Consider the following 19,438-nt stretch of genomic DNA (forward strand, 5'->3'; position numbering starts at 1 on the left):
GATGGACGTGTGTCTACAAAACGGGGGCTGCGGGGCGGGGCGGGTCTGAGCGCCTGGAGCCCTCTCTCCCCTCCCCACCCCACCCCAGGCCCACCCCGGCCACGGCACCTGCCCGTGGGCCACCCGCAGCTCTGGTCGGGGTCATGCAGGACAGGGCTCGGGGGTGCGGGCAGCACGACGCAGAGCACCCCCTGGCCCCGGAGATGCCCACGCAGACCCCCCGGCCATGCAGCTGGCCGGAAGCCGCTCTGTCCCCGCCGCGGCTGGCTGCACCTCCACAGCCACAGGCTCCTGTGGGGTCTGAGAGTTCCCCTCCACGGACGTGGCCAAGGATGGGACCCCGTTCGCCTCCGTCTTCCTCCGCCCCCTGACCGCTGCCCTATGGGTTGTCCATGGGCTGTTGGGGGGCGGGGGTGGTTAATGAATGGCCCTGGGTGCCTCTGTGGCTTGGAGAGCGGGGGTGGGGACCCTAAGAGGAAGTGCGTGGACAGGGACAGAGCTGCTGACCTGCTCCCAGCGGGGAGGGCGATGGGCTCCCTGGCGTCAGAGGAGGGAGCTCTCGGGGCTGCAGCGAATGGGCCGAGGCCCGCGCCCGGGAGGGAATCGAGCGCCGGATCAATACTCTCCTCGGTGGCAAAGCACAGCCCGTCATCCGCATCAACCTCCCGAGGACAGCCCCCCCTGGTCCCGGAGGCGCGGTGGGACTGGCGGAGGGAGGCTCGGCCCCCCACAGACTGGGGGCGGGTTCATGCAACTGCAACCCCATCTCCAGGGGTGAATCCAGTCTGATCCCCACACTCTTCCTCCACGCTGCGTCCCTAACAGGAAAAGGATGTCACATTGCCTGGCCCGACCCTCGCCCCCACCTGCCCGCCCCCGCCAGCCCCCCTCTTTCTGGTTTTCCGGGACTGAACGCTCTCTGTGAACAGAAAGCAAGGCGACCCCCCAGAGCAGCAGGCCCTGGGGTGGAGTGATCCCGGCAGGTGACTTACAGAGGAAGCGCCCCATTCACTCCCGGCGGGGGGCGGGGTCAGGACTCTGTGAACACGGCCCAGAGCCGTTCCTGCAAACCTGGGCGTGAGGAAGGCCTCATGGGGCAGGTTGGGGGGGGGGGGGGTGACACAGAGTGGGGGGTGACATGGAGCAGGGGGGGTGACATGGAGCAGGGGGGGTGACATGGAGCAGGGGGGGTGACATGGAGCAGGGGGGGTGACACAGAGCAGGGGGTGACATGGAGCAGGGGGGTGACATGGAGGGGGATGACACGGAGCAGGGGGGTGACACAGAGCGGGGAGGGGGGTGACACCGAGGGGGGTGACATGGAGCAGGGGGGGTGACACGAAGCAGGGGGGTGACACGGAGCAGGGGGGGTGACACAGAGCGGGGGGGTGACATGAAGCAGGGGGTGACACAGAGCAGGGGGCTGACACAGAGCAGGGGGGGACACAGAGCGGCAGGATGGACCTAACCGGGGGACAGAACATCTAATTCCGAGCAGCGGTTCAGGGCTGGAAGGAATCCCCCAGACGGTTTCAGCTAAGTGACCCCTGATCCCTGCTCCGCCTTCCCACTCACCCTTGGTCTGTCGCTCTGAGCCTTCTCACTCCGCATGGCCAGTTTAAAACAGACCTGATCTTTTATATAAATACACTAGTGACCTGGTGCACAAAATTCGTGCATGCGGAAATGGGGTCCCTCAGCCCGGCCTGCACCCTCTCCAATCCAGGACCCGTCGGGGGATGTCCGACTGCCTCTCACAATCCGGGACCACTGGTTCCTAACCGTTCGCCTGCCTGCCTGCCTGATCACCCCTAACCACCTCTGCCTTGCCCCACACCCGGGACCCAGGATTCCCTCCTCCGGCTGGTTGCAGGCACCCGGGACCCAGGCCGGCTTCACCCAGGCCGGCCGCAGCCGCAGGGGACCAGGGGCGGGCAGCTTTGTCTGGGCCACAGCCACAGGTGCTGGTTCCAGGACCATGGAGCCAGCGGTTTGTCCCACTCCCGGGCTGCAGCCTGGCTGGTCCCCATTCCTCTCTCCCCAGTGTTGAGTGTCTGAGCCATTACGGCGTAACAGCGTGATGGCGTGACGGTGTGACGGCATGATGACCATTTGCATATTAACTCTTTATTATATATAGTGGCCCGGTGCACAAAATTTGTGCACGATGGGGGGTGTCCCTCAGCTCGGCCTGCACCCTCTCCAATCTGGGACCCCTTGGGGGATGTCAAACTGCTGGTTTAGGCAGTCAGACATCCCTCTTGCAATCTGGGACTGCTGGCTCCTAACCACTCGCCTGCCAGCCTGCTCACCCCCAACAACTCCCCCACTCTGGCCTTCTCACACCCAACTGCCCCCCCTTGCTGGCCTGCTCGCCCCCAACTGCCCCCCACTGCCAGCCTGCTCGCCCCCAACTGCCCCCCCTTGCCGGCCTGCTCTCCCACAGCTGGCCCCCCTGCAGTCTGCTCGCTCCCAACTGCCCATATTCCTCCCAACCCCCGCCGACCTGATCACCTCCAACTGCCCTCCCCTCCTTGCCTGATCGCCCCTAACCACCTCTGCCTTGGCCGTGCCACCATGGCTTTGTCTGGAAGGATGTCCGGAAGGTCTCCCAGAAGGTCTCCTGGTCTAATTAGCATATTACCCTTTTATTAGTGTAATTTTTTAATTGATTTCAGAGAAGAAGGGAGAGGGAGAGAGAGAGAGAGAGAGAGATAAAAACATCAGTGATGAGAATCATTGATCGGCTGCCTCCTGCACACCCCGTACTGGGGGTCGAGCCCACAACCCGGGCATGTGCCCTGACCGGGAATTGAACTGTGACCTCCAGGTTCCTAGGTTGATGCTCAACCACCGAGCCACGCTGGCCGGGTCACACAGGCCTGACCTATCTTCTGACGGTGCTTCGCCCAGCTCCCTCAGCCCTGTGTGCTTGGGGCCGTCGGACCCGGGGTCCCCAGTACTCGGACAGTGAGGGGAAGGGAGCCAGGCGAGGCCGAGGGCGGCGGGAGAAGGGCTGTGTGGATCTGGGAGGCAGCTCCACCCTCGGCACGAAGTTCGGGTTCGCATCCTGGCATCCAGGTTTGCGTTTCTCCCGGGCCGCCGGCACCACGGGACCCTGAGTTCATACCCAGCCAGCCCTTCGAAGCCGTGAGCACACGGCACTGCCACGTGGGCACCGTCTCCTACGATCACAGCGGCTGGCACGCTCAGTCCCAGCCGGGAATGCTGACTGGCGCCCAGCCCAAAGCTGCAAACAGTCGGTGTCGGCAGGGGCTGGCCGGCCCGGGCCGCTGTGCGGGGTTGCAGCGTCGTCCCGGGCACCAGCAACAGGCTGCAGGTGTGATCTCCAGTCAGGGCACATCCAGGAGGCAACTGATTGATGTCTTTGATCTCTCTCTCTCTCTCTCTCTCTTTCTCTCTTTCTCTCTCTCTCTCTCTCTTTCTCTCTCTCTCTCTCTCTCTCTCTCTCTCTCTTTCTCTCTTTCTCTCTCTCTCTCTCTCTTTCTCTCTCTCTCCCAAGTCAACAAACATATCTTCGGGTGAGGATCTAAGATAAATAAGTCACTGGTTTGGACAATCCATTCTGAGCCTTTTTTAAAAATATATTTGTATTTCTTTCAGAGAGAGACGTCAGTGGTGAGAGAGAATCATTGATGGCTGCCTCCTGCACGCTCCCTGCTGGGATCGAGCCCCCAACCCAGGCATGTGCCCTGACCGGGAATCGAACCGTGACCTCCTGGCTCATAGGTCCGGGATCAACCCCTGAGCCACATCGCTGGGCCATTCTGAGATTTCTGAAGCAGAAGACACAATAGCTGCTTATTCACCATAATTGTGACCATTTAGTCGTTCACAGTATATACCACCTCCCGGCACACCCCACCTCCCGGCACGCCCCACCTCCCGGGATACCCTACCTCCCATCATATCCCACCTCCCGGCACGCCCCACCTCCCGGCACACCCCACCTCCCGGCACACCCCACCTCCCGGCACGCCCCACCTCCCGGCACACCCCACCTCCCGGCGAACTTGGTGCCACTGTTGGCTGTGGTTTTGTGGAAACTCGGAAGTGAGCTCCGTGAGCTGCGTGCGGAGCGATCGGGTAGAATCTCCCAGGCACCGCCGGCTGCTTCTGCCCACGGGGCGGGCGGGGGGGGGCTGTGAGGGACCGCTGGCTGCCCTGGAATAAATGGCTGCTCCCCGCCCGCAGGAGGTAAAGGACCCAAAGCCATGGCCCAGGTGGCCTCCAGGGCAGACAAACCCCCCAACTGGCCTCTCGCCCAGAACAGCGATGCACGCGGGGCCGAGACCAAAGAAGGGTTGGCAGGGCCCCTGGGGCGTAGGCCTGAGCGGGCCGGCACGGCGGGAATACGCACCCGTGGGTGGGCCTCCCGCTCCTAAGCTGTGCCCGGAGGCGGCCGCGCGTGGGTACTCGCAGGGCAAAGCCTGCCATCCTTCCGGCGGGAGGCGCTGCGGGGCACCTGTGCAGGGGGCTGCTGGAGAGAGGGAGCCGGCAGAGAGGAGCAGAAAGGGCCCGCATCCTGTGTGAGCTCCGAGGGCGGCCGGGACTCTGGCTGGACGGCAGAGCTGGGGGGGGGGGGGTGCGGAGCCGCAGAGGAGCAGGCGGGGCTGAGAGCTGGGTCCTGGGGTCGCAGGCGGGACACGGTGCAGGTGGGGGCTGCCCGGCTCAGCTGCCTGCTGGTGCCAGCCCTCCGGACCGATGCCCAGAATGCAGGGTCTCCCCACAGAGCAATCACAGCCTCCAAGGTGTTCACCCACCGAGGAGTCGGGGAGACGGACACTCCCCACCCCCGAACCAGACCTGTGCTGGGCCAGGTGCCGGAATCCCATCAGAACAGGGGCCGCCGTCTGCCCTGTGCGCAGCAGGAGAGAAACCGCTCCTTCCGACGAGTGGAAAGATTTTAAAAAAACAAAACAAAAAAAACAAACAAGCAGAGAAGAGAACATGTACACAGCGTCCACATGGAAACGTTAGAACCGAAGAATGAATCATGGATTTAAAACACTCACCAGATGGGCCCCTTAGCAGATGGGAGACGCAGGAGATTGTCAGCGCACGAGAGCCCAGGACGATGGAAATCACTCAACACGAAGAAGGGCGAGAAGAACGCTGCGGAAGGGGTGGCATTGAGGACGGCACCTCAATCCGCTGGGGAGAGGCATTCATCGCTGGCACCCAGGGGTCCCGCCTCAGAGACGGGGCGGAGCCTCGGGCAGTGAGAAGGAGACGGGGCACCTGACGGACAGCGGAGCGAGCCTCGCCCGGGACCCCACAGGAGACCCGGGGTGGCCAGAGGGTGCTGGGCGCAGATGTGGGTCTTCAGGACAAATGAGGAGCGTGGGCAGCGACGGGCATCGGGTAAAGAGAGAACGGCTGTTTTCCGGAGCACGGAGAAGGGAGCAAAGCATGAAGGTGGGGAAAGAAGCCAAGGACGGTGGAAACCAACAAAAAACAGAGACAGTTAACGGACCGAGGAAAAAAGTGAGAACAACACAGATCATCAGTATCAGGAGTGAAGGTTGGTGGTTATTCCAGCCCTTCCTAAGGGAACCAGGAAACATTAGGAATCTCTATATGCCAATCAGCTCGAGAACATTAAAAACTCAGCAAGAGTGCCCTGACTGGTTTGGCTCAGTGGATAGAGCGTCGGCCTGAGGACTGAAGGGTCCCAGGTTCGATTCCGGTCAAGGGCATGTACCTTGGTTGCAGGCACATCCCCAGTGGGGGGTGTGCAGGAGGCAGCTGATCGATGTTTCTCTCTCATCGATGTTTCTAGCTCTCTATCCCTCTCCCTTCCTCTCTGTAAAAAATCAATAAAATATATTTAAAAAAAAAAAAAAACTCAGCAAGAGAATACCATGAATAACTTTATGCTCACAAATTGGACAACTTCGGTTAAAAGGACAAATTCCTTGAAAAACACTACCTACCCCGTTGACCCTAGACAAAAGAGGAAATCTGAATGTCTCTACAGCTATTTTTTTAATTGGTTTATTTATTTTTATTTTTTTTAAATATATTTTTATTGATGTCAGAGAGGAAAAAAAGAGGGAGAGAGAGAGAGAAACATCCACGATGAGAGAGAATCATGGATCGGGTGCCTCCTGCAAGTCCCCCACAGGGGATCCAGTCCGCAACCCGGGTATGTGCCCTTGACCGGAATCGAACCTGGGACCTTTCAGTTCGCAGGCCGACTGCTCTATCCACTGAGCCAAACCGGCTAGGGCTAAAATTAGTTGTTTTTTTTTTAAATAAAAACAAACCATCCTTTTCACATACACACACACACACACACACACCCCTCATAAAAAAAGTCCGGGCCAAAATGGTTTCACCGGTGAATTCTACCAAATATTCAAAGAGGTAAAAACATCAGATTTACACAAACCCTTTCGGGGGACAGAAAGGGAGGGACAACTTCTCCCCTTGTGTCATGAGGCCAGCCTGACCCTATCGCCAAGCCGACAGGGGCTGGAAGGAATGACAAGCCAGAACTCCACATGATCGCCGACAGGAGAGTCCTTAACGAAGTCCTTAGCCAGTTCCAGAACCCAGCAGCGTCCGACCGCACGGGGTGTATGCCGGAAAGCAAGGACGGTTTAACCCTTGAAAACCAATCACTGTCATTGACCATACGTAACCGAATAAAGGAGAGTTCGTGATCACAAAATGACCCGGGCCATGGGGACGCCCGGTCTCCCCAAGATGGCCTTAGAGCCGTGGTCGGCAAACTGCGGCTCGCGAGCCACATGCGGCTCTCTGGCCCCTTGAGTGTGGCTCTTCCACAAAATACCACGGCCTGGGCGAGTCTATGTTGAAGAAGTGGCGTTAGAAGAAGTTTCAGTTTAAAAAATGTGGCTCTCCAAAGACATGTCGATCGTTGTCCTGTTGATATTTGGCTCTGTGGACTGATGAGTTTGCCGACCACTGTTCTAGAGGAACGGGCCGTAAGTGAGCGCCCTGAGCCTCGAGCCAGAGGCTGGCAGGGCTCCTGACTCTGGAGGGAGAGGTGGCTGTGCCGGTGGCTCCCACACACCGAGGCTGGCTCCCTGGGTCCCGCTGGAAGGACAGGTGTTGCTCGTGGGCACCGGCAGGCGGTTCTGCAAAGTCAGCCCAGGTGCTCAATTCGAGATGTCAAAGGATGGGCTTCCTCCGAGGCGGAGCAAGATGGGGAGACAGATACAGAATGAAACGCAAACTGGTCACCCAGCGGAAGCTGAGGAGGGTGCAGGGAAGGGCTGCTAACCGGACGCGGGTGGACAGCACCTAACGGCCACCAGCAAGGGGAGGCAGAGGGCTCTGTGGGTGCGGCCGCCCCGAAGGTGCCATCCTGCCCAGCGTGTTCGGAAAGCAGGGCTCCTGGGGGGCGTGCCCACAGCCTCGAGCACTGGTGTGGACGTGGCGGTTGGAACCCCAGAGGCAGGAATGTGGTTCTTCTCCTGGGGCTGCAGTGCCAGGGGGCCACGGGGGCCACCCCCTGCCCCGAGGCCCCGGCCTCCTTCGGCGGGACAGCGGCTCCCAGGACCCCGTGGGTACTGGTTCCTGGACTCGGGCCTGGTGCGTTCTGACCCCGGGGAGCGGGTGACCTGAGAGCTGGAGGCCCTGCATTTCAGCCCCGTCTCTGGCCGTGACTCGAGGTCACGGCTGCCTGGGTCTCAGGGGGGACAGGCCACCTGTCCCGCGTCCTGCTGGGCCACTCGAGGGTTCCAGGCTCGCTCTTTGCTCCTACGCCTGAGCCATGCCCACCACCATCGCTTCTCATGGCTTCCTGACTCCAAGCGTGTGTTGCTTGTGCCAGAGGTGGGGCACGCCTGCGCACAGTAGGTTCTCAATTCCGGAGCCTGGGTTTAACAGGAGCCGTGGGGCGGGGGAGGCTGGGAAGGGAGGGCCAGGCCAGGCCGGGCCGGGCCTCTGAGGGGTGCTCCAAGCACAGGCTGCAGGACACCTCGCGTGGGTCCGACCTCATTTGCTAGGAATTTGCAGAGAGGAGAGAGGAGGGTTATGCCGTTACCTTGGCAACGGCTCTGTCACATTATAACGAGGCTGGCGGAGGAAGGAGGCTTCTCAAAACAGCACGAAGCCCATCCATTGCCGGCCGCTCCCTGAGTCAGCGGGACGGCTCCTTCCAGGCGGACAGGGTGTGGGGGGGGGCGGCCTGGGACCCGATGTGCCAGCTGACGAGCAGAGCAGTGCCCAATGGCTCTGTACCCACTGGGCCATGTCGCAGCACAGCTCAGGGGCTCCAGGCTGGCGTGAAGGGACAGGGCTGCTGCCCCGACGGTCCGAACCCTCAGGCCCGGGCCCCGCGCCCACCTCCCCACGGAGCCGCCACTCTGAGGCGCTCCACGGCTCCCCAGATGGGAAAGCGGGCCGCTGGGAAGGAAAGCAAGAATCTGACCAGTCCGCAGAGAGCTGTGGCCTGGCCCTGGCTGTGGGCACCTTGTGCCTGGACTTCAGGCAGCCCAAAGGGGCGATTGGAAGCCAAGACGCCCGGGTGGCCTGCTGGCGGACCCCCAGGACCAATGACCGGGGGTGGGGTGCCAGGGCCGCATACCAATATCACAGACCCTGACGCACTAGGCACCCAGAGGCGGGAAAGGGGAGGCCAGGGGAAGGGGGCACCGAGCACCCGTCTCTCTGGCCACAACCCAGGCCTGTGCCCTGACCGGGAATCGAACCGTCACCTCCTGGTTCCTAGGTCTACACTCAACGTGGCCGACGTGGGCAAAGCGGAGCTGGTCTTCGTGGACTTTCTTTCTCCGTCTTCATTCTTGTTTCCATTTTCCATCCTGCGGGCAAGTTCTGGTGCGGCCCGGGACTTCCAGGCCGCAAAGCACCGGAGGCTCCGTGGCCCGGCCGCGGCTCACCCGCTCCGCGCCTGGCAGGGAGGCTGCCCTCGCCGGCCAGCCCGAAGGCGCAGGCAGGGGCGTGGGGGGCTGACTCGCCCAGGGTCACAGGTCACAGGGAGGGGACTGGTCTCTCACCTCGCCCTTGGCCTCACTCTGCACTCGCTCGGAAAATCGCCAGCCTCGCGGTCGCCACGCATTGACCGCCGGGGCTGTTCTGGTCTTGCTGGGACATGAGGCTCTGCACTTGGTATTTTTAAACCATTACAATGAGCCCGGCCGGCAGGGCTCAGGGGGTGAGCGTCGACCTAGGAACCAGGAGGTCACGGTTCGATTCCCGCTCAGGGCACAGGCCTGGGTTGTGGGCTCCATCCCCAGTGTGGGGCGTGCAGGAGGCGGCCGATCCAGGATTCTCTCATCACTGATGTTTCCATCTCTCCCTCTTTCTTCCTCTCTGAAATCAATTTTAAAAAAAAAAATTTTAAGCAATACAGTGAGTCTTGCCATCAAAAAAAACCCCCCACCCCCACCTTTATGAGGATATAATTCACAGACCTTACCATCCACCCGTTGCCCTTCAGTGGTTTGGGGTATCGTACATCACTATTTCTTTCACTTGCGGTTACAAATTGCAGATCTAGTAAAATTTTAACCGTTTTAAGGGAACGATTCAGTGGCAATGATTACATTCACGCGGAGCGGGACGGGCCAGACGCGGCCCTCAGCTCCCGGCTCCCGGCGCGGGCTCCCTCGGTCCCTGAGGTCTCCCCTCGGGGCCGCCACGTGGCTTTCTCGGCGCTGAGCGAGCCTGAGAGCGCTGGGCGGGCACAGACAGGAGAGGCGGGGAGAACAAAACTCCCACAGGCCGGCTCTAGTTTCCCTGCTCTGTCCCAGCACCTGGGCCCGCCCTGCCTGCGGCGCGCCACCAGGAAGTGCCCGCGGGTGGGGGGGACCGGCCCCTGAAGCCCAGCCCACCTTGACCCCCCTGGAGCCTGGCCCTCAGGCCTCAGAGAACAGAGTTCCCCCTGGCGGAGCCCCTGAGAGGGGGTGTGGCAGCCCCCCACACCTGCTCTCTCGAGGTCCCCAAGCCCAGCTCCCTCACCCAATGCCCAGAGGGGCGTCCTCCGGGGCCCAGGGGCATGGTGACCGGGTGGCATGGTGACCGGGTGGCACGGTGACCGGGTGGCACGGTGACCGGGTGGCATGGTGACCGGGTGGCACGGTGACCGGGTGGCATGGTGACCGGGTGGCACGGTGACCGGGTGGCATGGTGACCGGGTGGCACGGTGACCGGCAGGAGTTGGCCGGCATCTGGGCCTCGCTCTGGAACTCCCTGGGTGGCCCTGTGAGTCCCCTCCCCCACCCACAGGGCTCCTTCCCACCTGGGACCAAGGACACGGGACCACATTGCCCACAGCTGTGCCTTCTGTGGCTGGTGGGTCTGGAGCAGGGGTCCTCAAACTTTTTAAACAGGGGGCCAGGTCCCTGTCCCTCAGACCGTGGGAGGGCCGGACTGTAGTTTAAAAAAAAAACGATGAACAAATTCCTGACCCCGTGGCCACTGTGTCCTGCATGGAGCCCTAGGCCTGCCACAGGTGCCGGCCGGGCCAGCGCCTTCTCCCCGTCCCCACTTCCCAGAGAAAACCGAGCTGGCAGGCTGACCGCCCGGGACGCGTCGGCTGCTAAGCAGGACAGGCAGCGGCACCCGGCAGGCCGGATCCATGTCCTCGGCGGGCCGCATGTGGCCCGCGGGCCGTAGTTTGAGGACCCCTGGTCTGGAGCCTCCTGTCAGCTCTCTTCTTCATGGAATTTATTTGCTGGACAGACATGAGGGGTAAAGGTGGTGGGGGTTCCTCCCTGAATGAAGGATTACTTGGAAGGGGTGGTCCCCGGGACCAGCTCGGGTGGTGGAAGGACTGCGGAGGGGGGGGAGGGGAGGGGAAGAGGGAGGGGGAGGGAGGGGAGGGGAGGGGAGGGGAGGGGAGGGGAGGGGAGGGGAGGGGAGGGGAGGGGAGGGGAGGGGAGGGGAGGGGATCAGGAAGCTGTGCCCACAGCCATGGTGGCCCAGGCCTGGGGGGAGAGGAAAGGAAGGGGGAGGGGGAGGGGAGGGGAGGAGGGAGGGGTAGGGAAGGAGAGGGGAGGAGAGGGCAGGGGAGGAGATCAGGAAGCTGTGCCCACAGCCGATGGTGGCCCAGGCCTCGGGGGGGGGGGGGTGGGGGGGGGAGAGGGCAGGCACTCAGGGGCTCAGGCCAGGCTTCCTGGGGAGGCAGAGCTGTGTCCTGTCTCATCCAAACACAAGGCGTGGAACCCAAGCAGACCCACAGGGACCCTCAGGGACCCTCAGGGACCCTCAGGGACCCTCACGTACCCGTGCCTACCCACCCCCCCACCCCCCTGCTCGCACCCAACCAGGACACAGCACACACCCTGGCCCACACCCTGAATGGGACCCAAGCCCCCACCCAGAGGCAGGAGAAAGGCCTGTGTGTCCACCCCCCACCCACCTGCCCGCCTCCCAACCCTGGAGCATGGGCCTGGGTCCCAGCCTCAGCAGCTGTCAGCAAAGGTGGCCCTGAGGGCGTGGCCTGCTTTTCTGGCCCGCCCTCCGGAGGCCCGCCCACCCTGCGCTCCACCCCTAGCATCCCAGGGCCCGGTCCCAGCCCTGGCTGCTGGAGTCCAGGTCCCCAATCCCAGGGGCCTGGAGCCCCCACAGCCACGGCGCATCGGGATGGGATTTCCTTCGAGTTAAATTCCCCCGCCTTGTTGATGTCACATCCTGTCCCCGTCTGCATCCCCGCCGGCCGCGCCCTCCCGCTCCCTGCGCCCGGAGCCAGGCGCGCGCGGGTCCCTCTGCGCCCCCCGCCCCGCCCCTTCCCCGCCAACTTTTGGCACCGCCGCTTAGCGCGCCTCCCAGCCGGGTGCCCCGAGCCGCGGAGCCGCGGGAGGAGGGGCCGGAGGAGCCGCCCGCCCCGCCCGCCAGCCCGCCTGCCGCCGCCCCGCCCGCCGGGGCGCCGAGCAGCTCCGATCAATATGCAGAGCGGCCGCCCCGCGCAGCAAACCCCGCGCGCCGCCGGCTCCGGGTGCTGAAGGCGCGGGGACACCGCCGGGCGCCGCGCGGAGCCAGCGGAGCCAGCAGAGCCGGGAGCGCGTCCGCGTCCACGCAGCCGCCGGCAGCACAGGCTCCGCAAGCCAGGGCGTTGGGGGTGGAAGCGAGACATGCAACCGGCCCGGAAGCTCCTGAGCCTCCTCTTCCTCCTCCTGATGGGCACCGAACTCACCCAAGTACGTGCATCCAACGCCATCTTCCTCCCCGCGCCAGGCGCCCCGGAGCCCGCGAAGTCCGGGAGCAGCTCCGGCAGCAGGCGCCCCCTGCCCGTGCCAGCTGGGGAGGACGCCAGGGTGCCCGCGGCCACACTTGGGATGGAGGGAGGGGTGCCGACGGACAGAGACTGGGTCCAGCTCCCCAGAACCCCCAGCTCTGGCCCAGCTGGGCTGCGGTGGGGGACCCCCTCCCTGCTGAGAAGTTCAAAGGGCAGCAGGAGGTGGCACTGGGCTGTGGTCATCTGGGGGGGGGGGTGTCCGAGCAAGATGTCCAAGCCCCCCCCGCCCCCCGTTGGCAGAGGCAGAGCTGAGCTAACTCCCACCCCACCCCGCTGCCCGAGCCTCCTGCCTGTGGGCACGGCGCCGCTCTGGGCAGCCGCCGGGTGGTCCTGCCTTTGAGACCAGACCTGGGGGAGCAGGCAGCGTGCGCCGGGCTGGGGTGCCCGCTGGGCTCGATGTGGAGGGCCTGGGGGGTGGCCACGCGCTCGGCAGGAAGTGTGAGTGGCGAGCGGCCGTGTGCGTGTGTGGGACCGCGGGGCATGCCAAGCGGGCTCGCCGTCCCTGAACAGTGCGCCCGCAGAGAGCCCTGGCTGGCTGGGGTTCTCCATTTTAAAGCCGCTTCTCCAGCCGAGGTCGGGGAGGAGGCGGCGGCGGGCGGGAGCGCTGCTGGCAGAGCGGCTCTGGCACCGGGTGCGGGGACGAGCCTGCTCGCGTCGGGAGCCGGCCGCTTGGCGGTGACATTAAAATGCCCTTTGGACGGGGCCACTGTGCCACGCTCTGAGCTGACAGGCCGGCCCTGAGGAGCCGCAAGTCCGGGAGGCGGGTGGGCGCCGGCACCTTGGCCCCCAGCCCCAGCTGCCCCTCCCTCCCTCCCTCCCTCCCTCCCTCCCTCCCTCCTGCTTGCCTTCCTCTCAGAACAAAAGAGGGAATGGAAGAGAGCGGGAGGTTGGAGGGGGGTCACAGGCGAGAGGCTCGGAGCACCCCAGGTTTTGCCTGAAGTCCTTGCCTGCTCCCCCCCGCCCCGCCCCCCCGCTCTGCCCGGCAGGTGCGGCCTCCACCCCGCACGGGGGCTTTGCTGCTCCTGACCCTCAGAGGCCCCAGACAGTGGCCGGGTCCCCGGAGAGGCTCAGCCTGGTGTCCCCCGAGAGCAGTCTGGTGGCAGGAAGGCCTGGCGGGGGGGCAGGGGGGGACTGTGTACTGTGCACAGACAGGTGCACGTGTGGATGGACAGGGACACATGCGCACGTGACTCACACACACTCACACGCGCAGACAGGAGCACACGCAGGCATATGCCCTATGTAGACATCGAGGGACATGAGGGCTGGCTCCGGTGGCCCTGGGAGTGGCTGCCCCGAGGACCCCTCAAGCCTTCAGGGCTCCTGACTTCCGGGTCCCTGAGCCTGCACGCCCAGACCAAGTCCCGCCCTGCGTCTTTGTAAAGGCCCCTGTTCTTGGGGAAAACTTTTGGTTCAACTTCAGCCGGAAACTTCATCCCGGTGCTTTGGATGTCTGCCCGTCCACACTGAAGAGGGTGCCCGCCATCTGCATCTCAACCAGCGCCCCCCAAACCCCCAAACACACCCCTGCACCCTCACCCTGCAGCTTGAGGTCCCTCAGGACCCTGGACAGCTCCTGGCCGCCCTCCCCTGGGCCAGGGAGGGAATGTTTTCCTCTGGAGGGTCCTTCCTGAAGCTGAGCTGCGGGGCCTCTCCGGGGACCATGTCCCTCCCTGTGTCCCTGGCCGCCAGCCAGGGGACCTCCCACCCGCGGGGGGGCCGGGGGGCGGGGGGCAGCCGCCTGGGCCTGCCGCTGAGGCCCATCCTCCCCGATTGTGTGGGATTTTAGGACAAAGGCGGACTGAACCCGATGCGGGACTTCAAGTCCAAGGAGCGGTCAGGGCGTATCTGCCTCGGCCACCAGCTCCAGGGATCCCGCTGCACTGTCCCATCCAGGGGGACGGTGTCAGGGCCAGGCCAGGTGACCCCGAGGCCCTGGCAGTGGGTGTGGGGCAGGGCTGGGGTGCTTGGAATCGGAGCGCTACAGGGGGGCGTCCGTGCCCAAGAATCTCACTTTCTTGATCCCACGGGGGTTCGGCCCTAGGGCGCCCCAGGGCGGGCATGCTGAGCCACGCCCGTCACCTTTGTCAATGGCCGCTGCACTTCGGGGCTCCGGGAGACCCAGAGCAGAGCAGCGCCCCCCTTCCCAGCTGGGTGGTCTGTCTCCCCTCCGCCCTCCCCCCCCCCACACACACACACATTAGGTAACACGAGGGACACGGAGTTGACAAGTTGCCTGCGTTTATGGAAGTGGGAGCGAGTCGGAGTGGCGTGCGTGGGTCACACCTGCACGTTCCGTGCTGCTGGGAACACGCGGGCGGGCGGGCGGGCGGGGGAGCGAGCACATGCCACCATCTGCGCTCCCCACAGCGCGCACGACCAGCCTCTCGGTCAAATGCCAGCTGTTGATGGATGGCCTACTATGCGCCACGCTTGTGGCCCCAGTGAACTCTGATCTCAGACAGGAAGACGTTCGAGGTGGTCTTGTTCTGTGACTTCCATTAAAGGCCCGCGTTTGCCAGCGGGAGGAGGCGTGGATCCCTCTGTGCCGGGGGCGGGCGGGGCGGGGGGGGGGGAAGAGGGGAGGGCGGCCCTCAGCGGCTCCCGGTCCACTCGGCTGCCCTCAGCGAGAAGCGCGGCCCTCCTATGTGACGGCCTGAGAGAGCCAGGATGCGGTGTGACCATGACCTTGAGCCCAGCTGCCCTCACCCCCCGCCCCCGACCCACCAGGCACTGTCCTTGACCTCCCAGCATGTGGGAGCAGGAGGGCTGCCCTGGATGGGTGTGGGGGAGGTGTCCCTGCGGGAACCCCGGCCCTGTCCCCTCCGCCGCTCCCTGTCCCTCCCTGTCCCTCCTCACACAGGCTCGGCCGCCAGCTGGTCTGGCTGCACGTGGGCAAACCTGGGCTCACGGTGCCGAGCCAGCCCGGTCTCGCCATCTGGCATCTGGACCGCGCTTCGCGGGCGCCGGGGCCCTGCATCATTGTTTGCTTAAGAGGCAGGAGCGAGTCGCAGCCAAGCGGAGGCTGCGTGGAGGGAGGAGGGCCCTCCCCGTGGAGCTGGAGACAGCCCTGCAGGGGCCCGCAGGGAGCCAGGGCAGGACTACGGGCGGGGCGGGGGGGGGGGGCTGCACACAAGGGCGCGGCGGGAGCACGGCAGGGGAAGGCGGGCTGCGGGAGTCCGTGCAGGGGGGAGGCAGAGCCCTCCTTATCAGCCAGGCTCCCCCGGGCCAGGCATGGCTTTCTTTTTTTATTTTTTAAAATATATTTTATTGATTTCAGAGACGAAGGGAGAGAGACAGAAACATCAGTGATGAGAGAGAATCATGGATCGGCTGCCTCCTGCACGCCCCCCACTGGGGATGGAGCCCGCAGCCCGGGCCTGTGCCCTGACCGGGAATGGAACAGTGACCTCCCGGTTCCTAGGTCGACGCTCAACCACTGAGCCACGCCAGCCGGGCCGGGTTAGGCCTTTCTTAACGACAGAATGTCCCCGACACCTGGTGGGGTCCCCGCTGGGCCTGAGCACAGAGCCTCCTGGGCGGGCACCAGCTGTGGTGGCCATGTGTTTGCAGGCGTCATGGGGTGACCGCTGTGTGCTCAGCCCCCGAGTCTGGTTCACTGTTTGCTGGTCTAGGCGCCCGAGCAGAGAGGAAACCGGACCCTGGCCTTCCCTCAGGGCCACGGGGGGGGGTGGGTAGGGGGGGCGGGGGGAAGGGCCACAGAGCTCCTCCTGCCGCGGACACCCCGGCCCTGGCCCCCGCCAAGTGTGACAAGAATGAAACAGCACGTGTTGTCACCTGCGGGGTCCTGGACTTGGGCCGGAGGACCCATCGACTCTGCCCACCTGCCCCAGGTGCCGGCCCACACCCGCCCTGCACAAGAGCGGGGGTGGAGTCTGGGGCTCGGGGAGCACCAGTCAGTTCAGGCCACGGGTAACCCGCTGAGCGTTTTCACTGCCCCGGGCGGCGGGCGAGCCCCGTTAGCCGTAACCCGGCCCCGGCGGCGGCTCGTCCCTGTCCCCGTCTCCGTCTCCCACAGCGGTTTGCTTCTCACCCCCGACTCCCCCTCCCTCGGAAGGAGAAAGGCGAGTTTCTGCTCTGGGTGGCATTTACTACCAAAGTCACGGGCCCTGTGGTCAGTATTCACACCACCGTGTGGGGTAACAGAACCGGCGGCCCGCCACGCCACCCGCCACCAGCATCAGGTGTGCGGCTGCCGTGAGCCGGCGGCGGAAGGAGCCAGGGTTCGGCTCTGAAGGATGCTCTGTGGAGGGTATTCACTCTGAAACCTGCAGCCACGAGGCCACCCACACGGGCGTGGCGGGGGGAGGGGAGGGACGAGGGGGACGGGGCGGGGGGGGGGGGGACGCACGCCTCTTTGTTTAGCTCGTCATTTGGCTCAGAAACTGGCCCGGAGCCCGAGGCGCCGGGGATGAAGCCAGTCGCCAGGTGAACATCTTTTGTGTAACCCGCCCCCCCCGCCCCCCCCCCCCCCCCCCCCCGCCCGGAGCTGCATCTGGGTCAAGTCTCCACAGGCCAGGACCCCGCGTCATTGTCAATGTCCTCGCCCTCGAAGGACGCAGACCGGGGCTTGGGGAGGGCGAGGGAGCCGTCTGGGGGCCGGGAGGAGGGGGCAGACCCCAGCGTGGTCCCAGGCCTGTCTGGCACCCGTGACCCCGAGTGCGCGTTCTCGTTAAGAAAGAGAGAAACCGCCGAAACCGGTTTGGCTCAGTGGATAGAGCGTCAGCCTGTGGACTAAAGGGTCCCGGGTTCGATTCCGGTCAAGGGCATGTGCCTTGGTTGCGGGCACATCCCCAGTAGGGAGTGCGCAGGAGGCAGCTGATCGATGTTTCTCTCCCATCGAAGTTTCTACCTCTCTATCCCTCTCCCTTCCTCTCTGTAAAATACCAATAAAATATATTTTTTAAAAAAAAAAGAAAGAGAGAAACGTGAAGAGCAGAGGAAGCGGTTCGTTCGCTCTGAGCGCCGGCGACAAGGTAACACCTGTGCGTCCCCGGAGCCTGTGAGGCCACATGCTCGCCTGCTGCCGACCTCGCGCCTCGGCCTCAGGCAGGGGCACAGCGGGCACGGACCCAGGTCCGAGAAGGAAGCATAGGGCTCGGTGTGCTTGGCTCCTGGCTCCTAGTCCGAGCACGTCTCTTGCTCTACCGGGGCCTCCCCGCTCTCCCGTACCCACGTTACACCTCGCGACAGCTGCCTCAGGGACGGGGAGCGGGGGGGGGGGGGGGGTGGCCTTGCTCTCCGGCCGTGTTTGAGCGCCGTGGCTCTGCGCGCTGGGACCTGGGCGCAAGAAGTGGGCAGACACCCCTGGGACAGGTCAGGGACCTTGGGCTCTGGCTGGTGGTCTGTGGGGGAGGAGGGCCTGGGCTGGGGGTGCAGGTGAGGGACGGAGGGTGCGCACCCCCAGCCTCTGTCCACGTCGTGCCGTGCGGGAGGGGCGGCACCTTGGAGAGTCCTGGCGGGTTTAGGGAGCCGGTGAGGTGCCCTCTGGGGCCCAGGGCTCGCACAGACACCCCTCTCGCGCGCACGGGGCTCACACGGGGCTTCTGGAAAGGGAGTGGGCCCCGCCGCTTCGAGGGAGGCTGTGGGAGTGTGAGGGCCGAGGGGCAGCCGTGCGCTTACGGAGCGGGTAATTACCGCCCGGGGAGACACAGAGCCGGCTGCTCGCACACAGCTGTGCCCCCGCCCCCCCCCCACCTTCCGCCACCCGCATCCTTCCTGTGGACAGCGTGGCAGGGGGAGAGGGCGCGGGAGTGTCATGTGACTCCATGAGCGACTCCTGGGATCTCTGCGGAGACAGTGGCAGCCTGTGGTGCAGCGGCCAAGTCCAGGCAGGCAGGGCCCTGGTCGGCGCGATGGTGGGGGCAGAGCCCGAGCTCGGGGCAGGGACCCTTCACTAGACTCGGGAGGGCGCCCACGTCCCTGCTCCCGGCAGATGCTGCATCCGGGGCCTTTCCTCCATCCCCAGCGGGACCCCGGCACCGGCTCTCAGACGTTCCTATCACGACGCCCCCTTTCTCATTCACTTGGGGATCAATTATTCATGCCAGGGCCGATGACTCGCTCACAGAGAGCAGGCTGCTTCTTGGCGGCCGTGGCGAGTCCCCTCGCTACCCGGAGAGCAGGGCCCGCAATGTGTGGGGCCCGAGCCCCGGGGTCCAGTCAGGGGCCACGGCCGCCGAGTGACCTGTCCGGGCTCTGCCAGTGCTGCCAGAAGGGGCCCCTTCCTTCCAGGCGACCAGGAGAATGGCCTGTGGCCCCCGGCAGGACGTGGGCATGGGCTGCCCGAGGCCACAGGTACGAAAGCAGCGCCGAACCTCCCCAGTGGCCGTGGCAGCTGTGGGAGGGGCACGGGGAGGTGCGCCCACGGCGCTGGCCAGCTCTGGCCACGGCGTCTCACCCGGCTGGGCACGCTTCCTCGTGGCATCGGGGTGGCAGCAGTTCTGCAGGGCCCGGGGCTCCCAAGGCTCGGGGTCAGACGTGACAGCTGCCCCCTCAGCGTCCCTGGCCCAACGTCAGGCCATGCGCCAAGCCCAGCGTCGGGCAGGGAGGCCCCGCGAGGCAGCCGGCCATCAGCCGCAGGAAGAGCCTCTTCCCGGAAGCGTGGCAGCCATCCCGGCCTCCCCCGGTCCGCCCCGTAGACTCGGAGGCACAGAGGGGCCCAATGACAGGCACATTGGGGTCAGACTGTCTTTGCCGGTCCCCATGGTGCCGGAGAGGGTCCGGGACACCTGTGGGCGCCGCCCCAGCTGCCCGGCTCAGGCCCACCTCTCCCTGCTCCCGGATTCCCTCCCTGCAGGGACAGTGCGTGCAGAGGGCGGGCACAGGGTGCCAGGGGCCCCTCCCTTCCCTCCCTCCCCACCACCTCTCCCTCCCCCCTCCCCACCCCCTGCTGTCTTTCTCCTCCACCTCTTTCTTCTCTCCTTCCTTCTCTCCCCTTCCGTCTCCCTGCCCCCATCCCCAGGGGCAAAGAGCCTGAGGAAATATGCATATTTTAAGCAGCAAAGGAGCACCCACACTCTGTCCTTTGGGGGTGTCACTTTGCCAAGGAGCGGGGGCGGGGGGGGGGGGCGGGGAGGGAACTGGCTGGACTGGGGCAAGTCCCCGTGCACCCAGATTCCTGTCTGTGGGCGGGGCCACACAGCTGTCGTGGGCTCCGTGGGT

At 64.8% G+C, this 19,438-nt stretch overlaps 1 protein-coding gene across 2 annotated transcripts in view; it reads left to right on the forward strand.

Annotated features, from left to right (window-relative positions):
• Positions 1 to 11,877: 11,877 nt before the first annotated feature.
• OLFM1 (olfactomedin 1) overlaps positions 11,878 to 19,438 on the forward strand; it is a 30,094-nt gene continuing 22,533 nt past the window's right edge. The window contains exon 1 of one of the 2 annotated variants that reach the window (XM_080671087.1): positions 11,878 to 12,155. In XM_080671087.1, coding sequence (XP_080527213.1) covers positions 12,090 to 12,155 — 66 coding nt within the window. In that variant the 5' untranslated portion in view covers positions 11,878 to 12,089. The remainder of the gene's footprint in view (positions 12,156 to 19,438) is intronic. The other variant, XM_080671084.1, reaches the window with a different exon arrangement.

Source organism: Plecotus auritus, assembly GCF_963455305.1.
Source record: "Plecotus auritus genome assembly, chromosome: 5".
In the NCBI taxonomy this organism is placed as follows: domain Eukaryota; kingdom Metazoa; phylum Chordata; class Mammalia; order Chiroptera; family Vespertilionidae; genus Plecotus; species Plecotus auritus.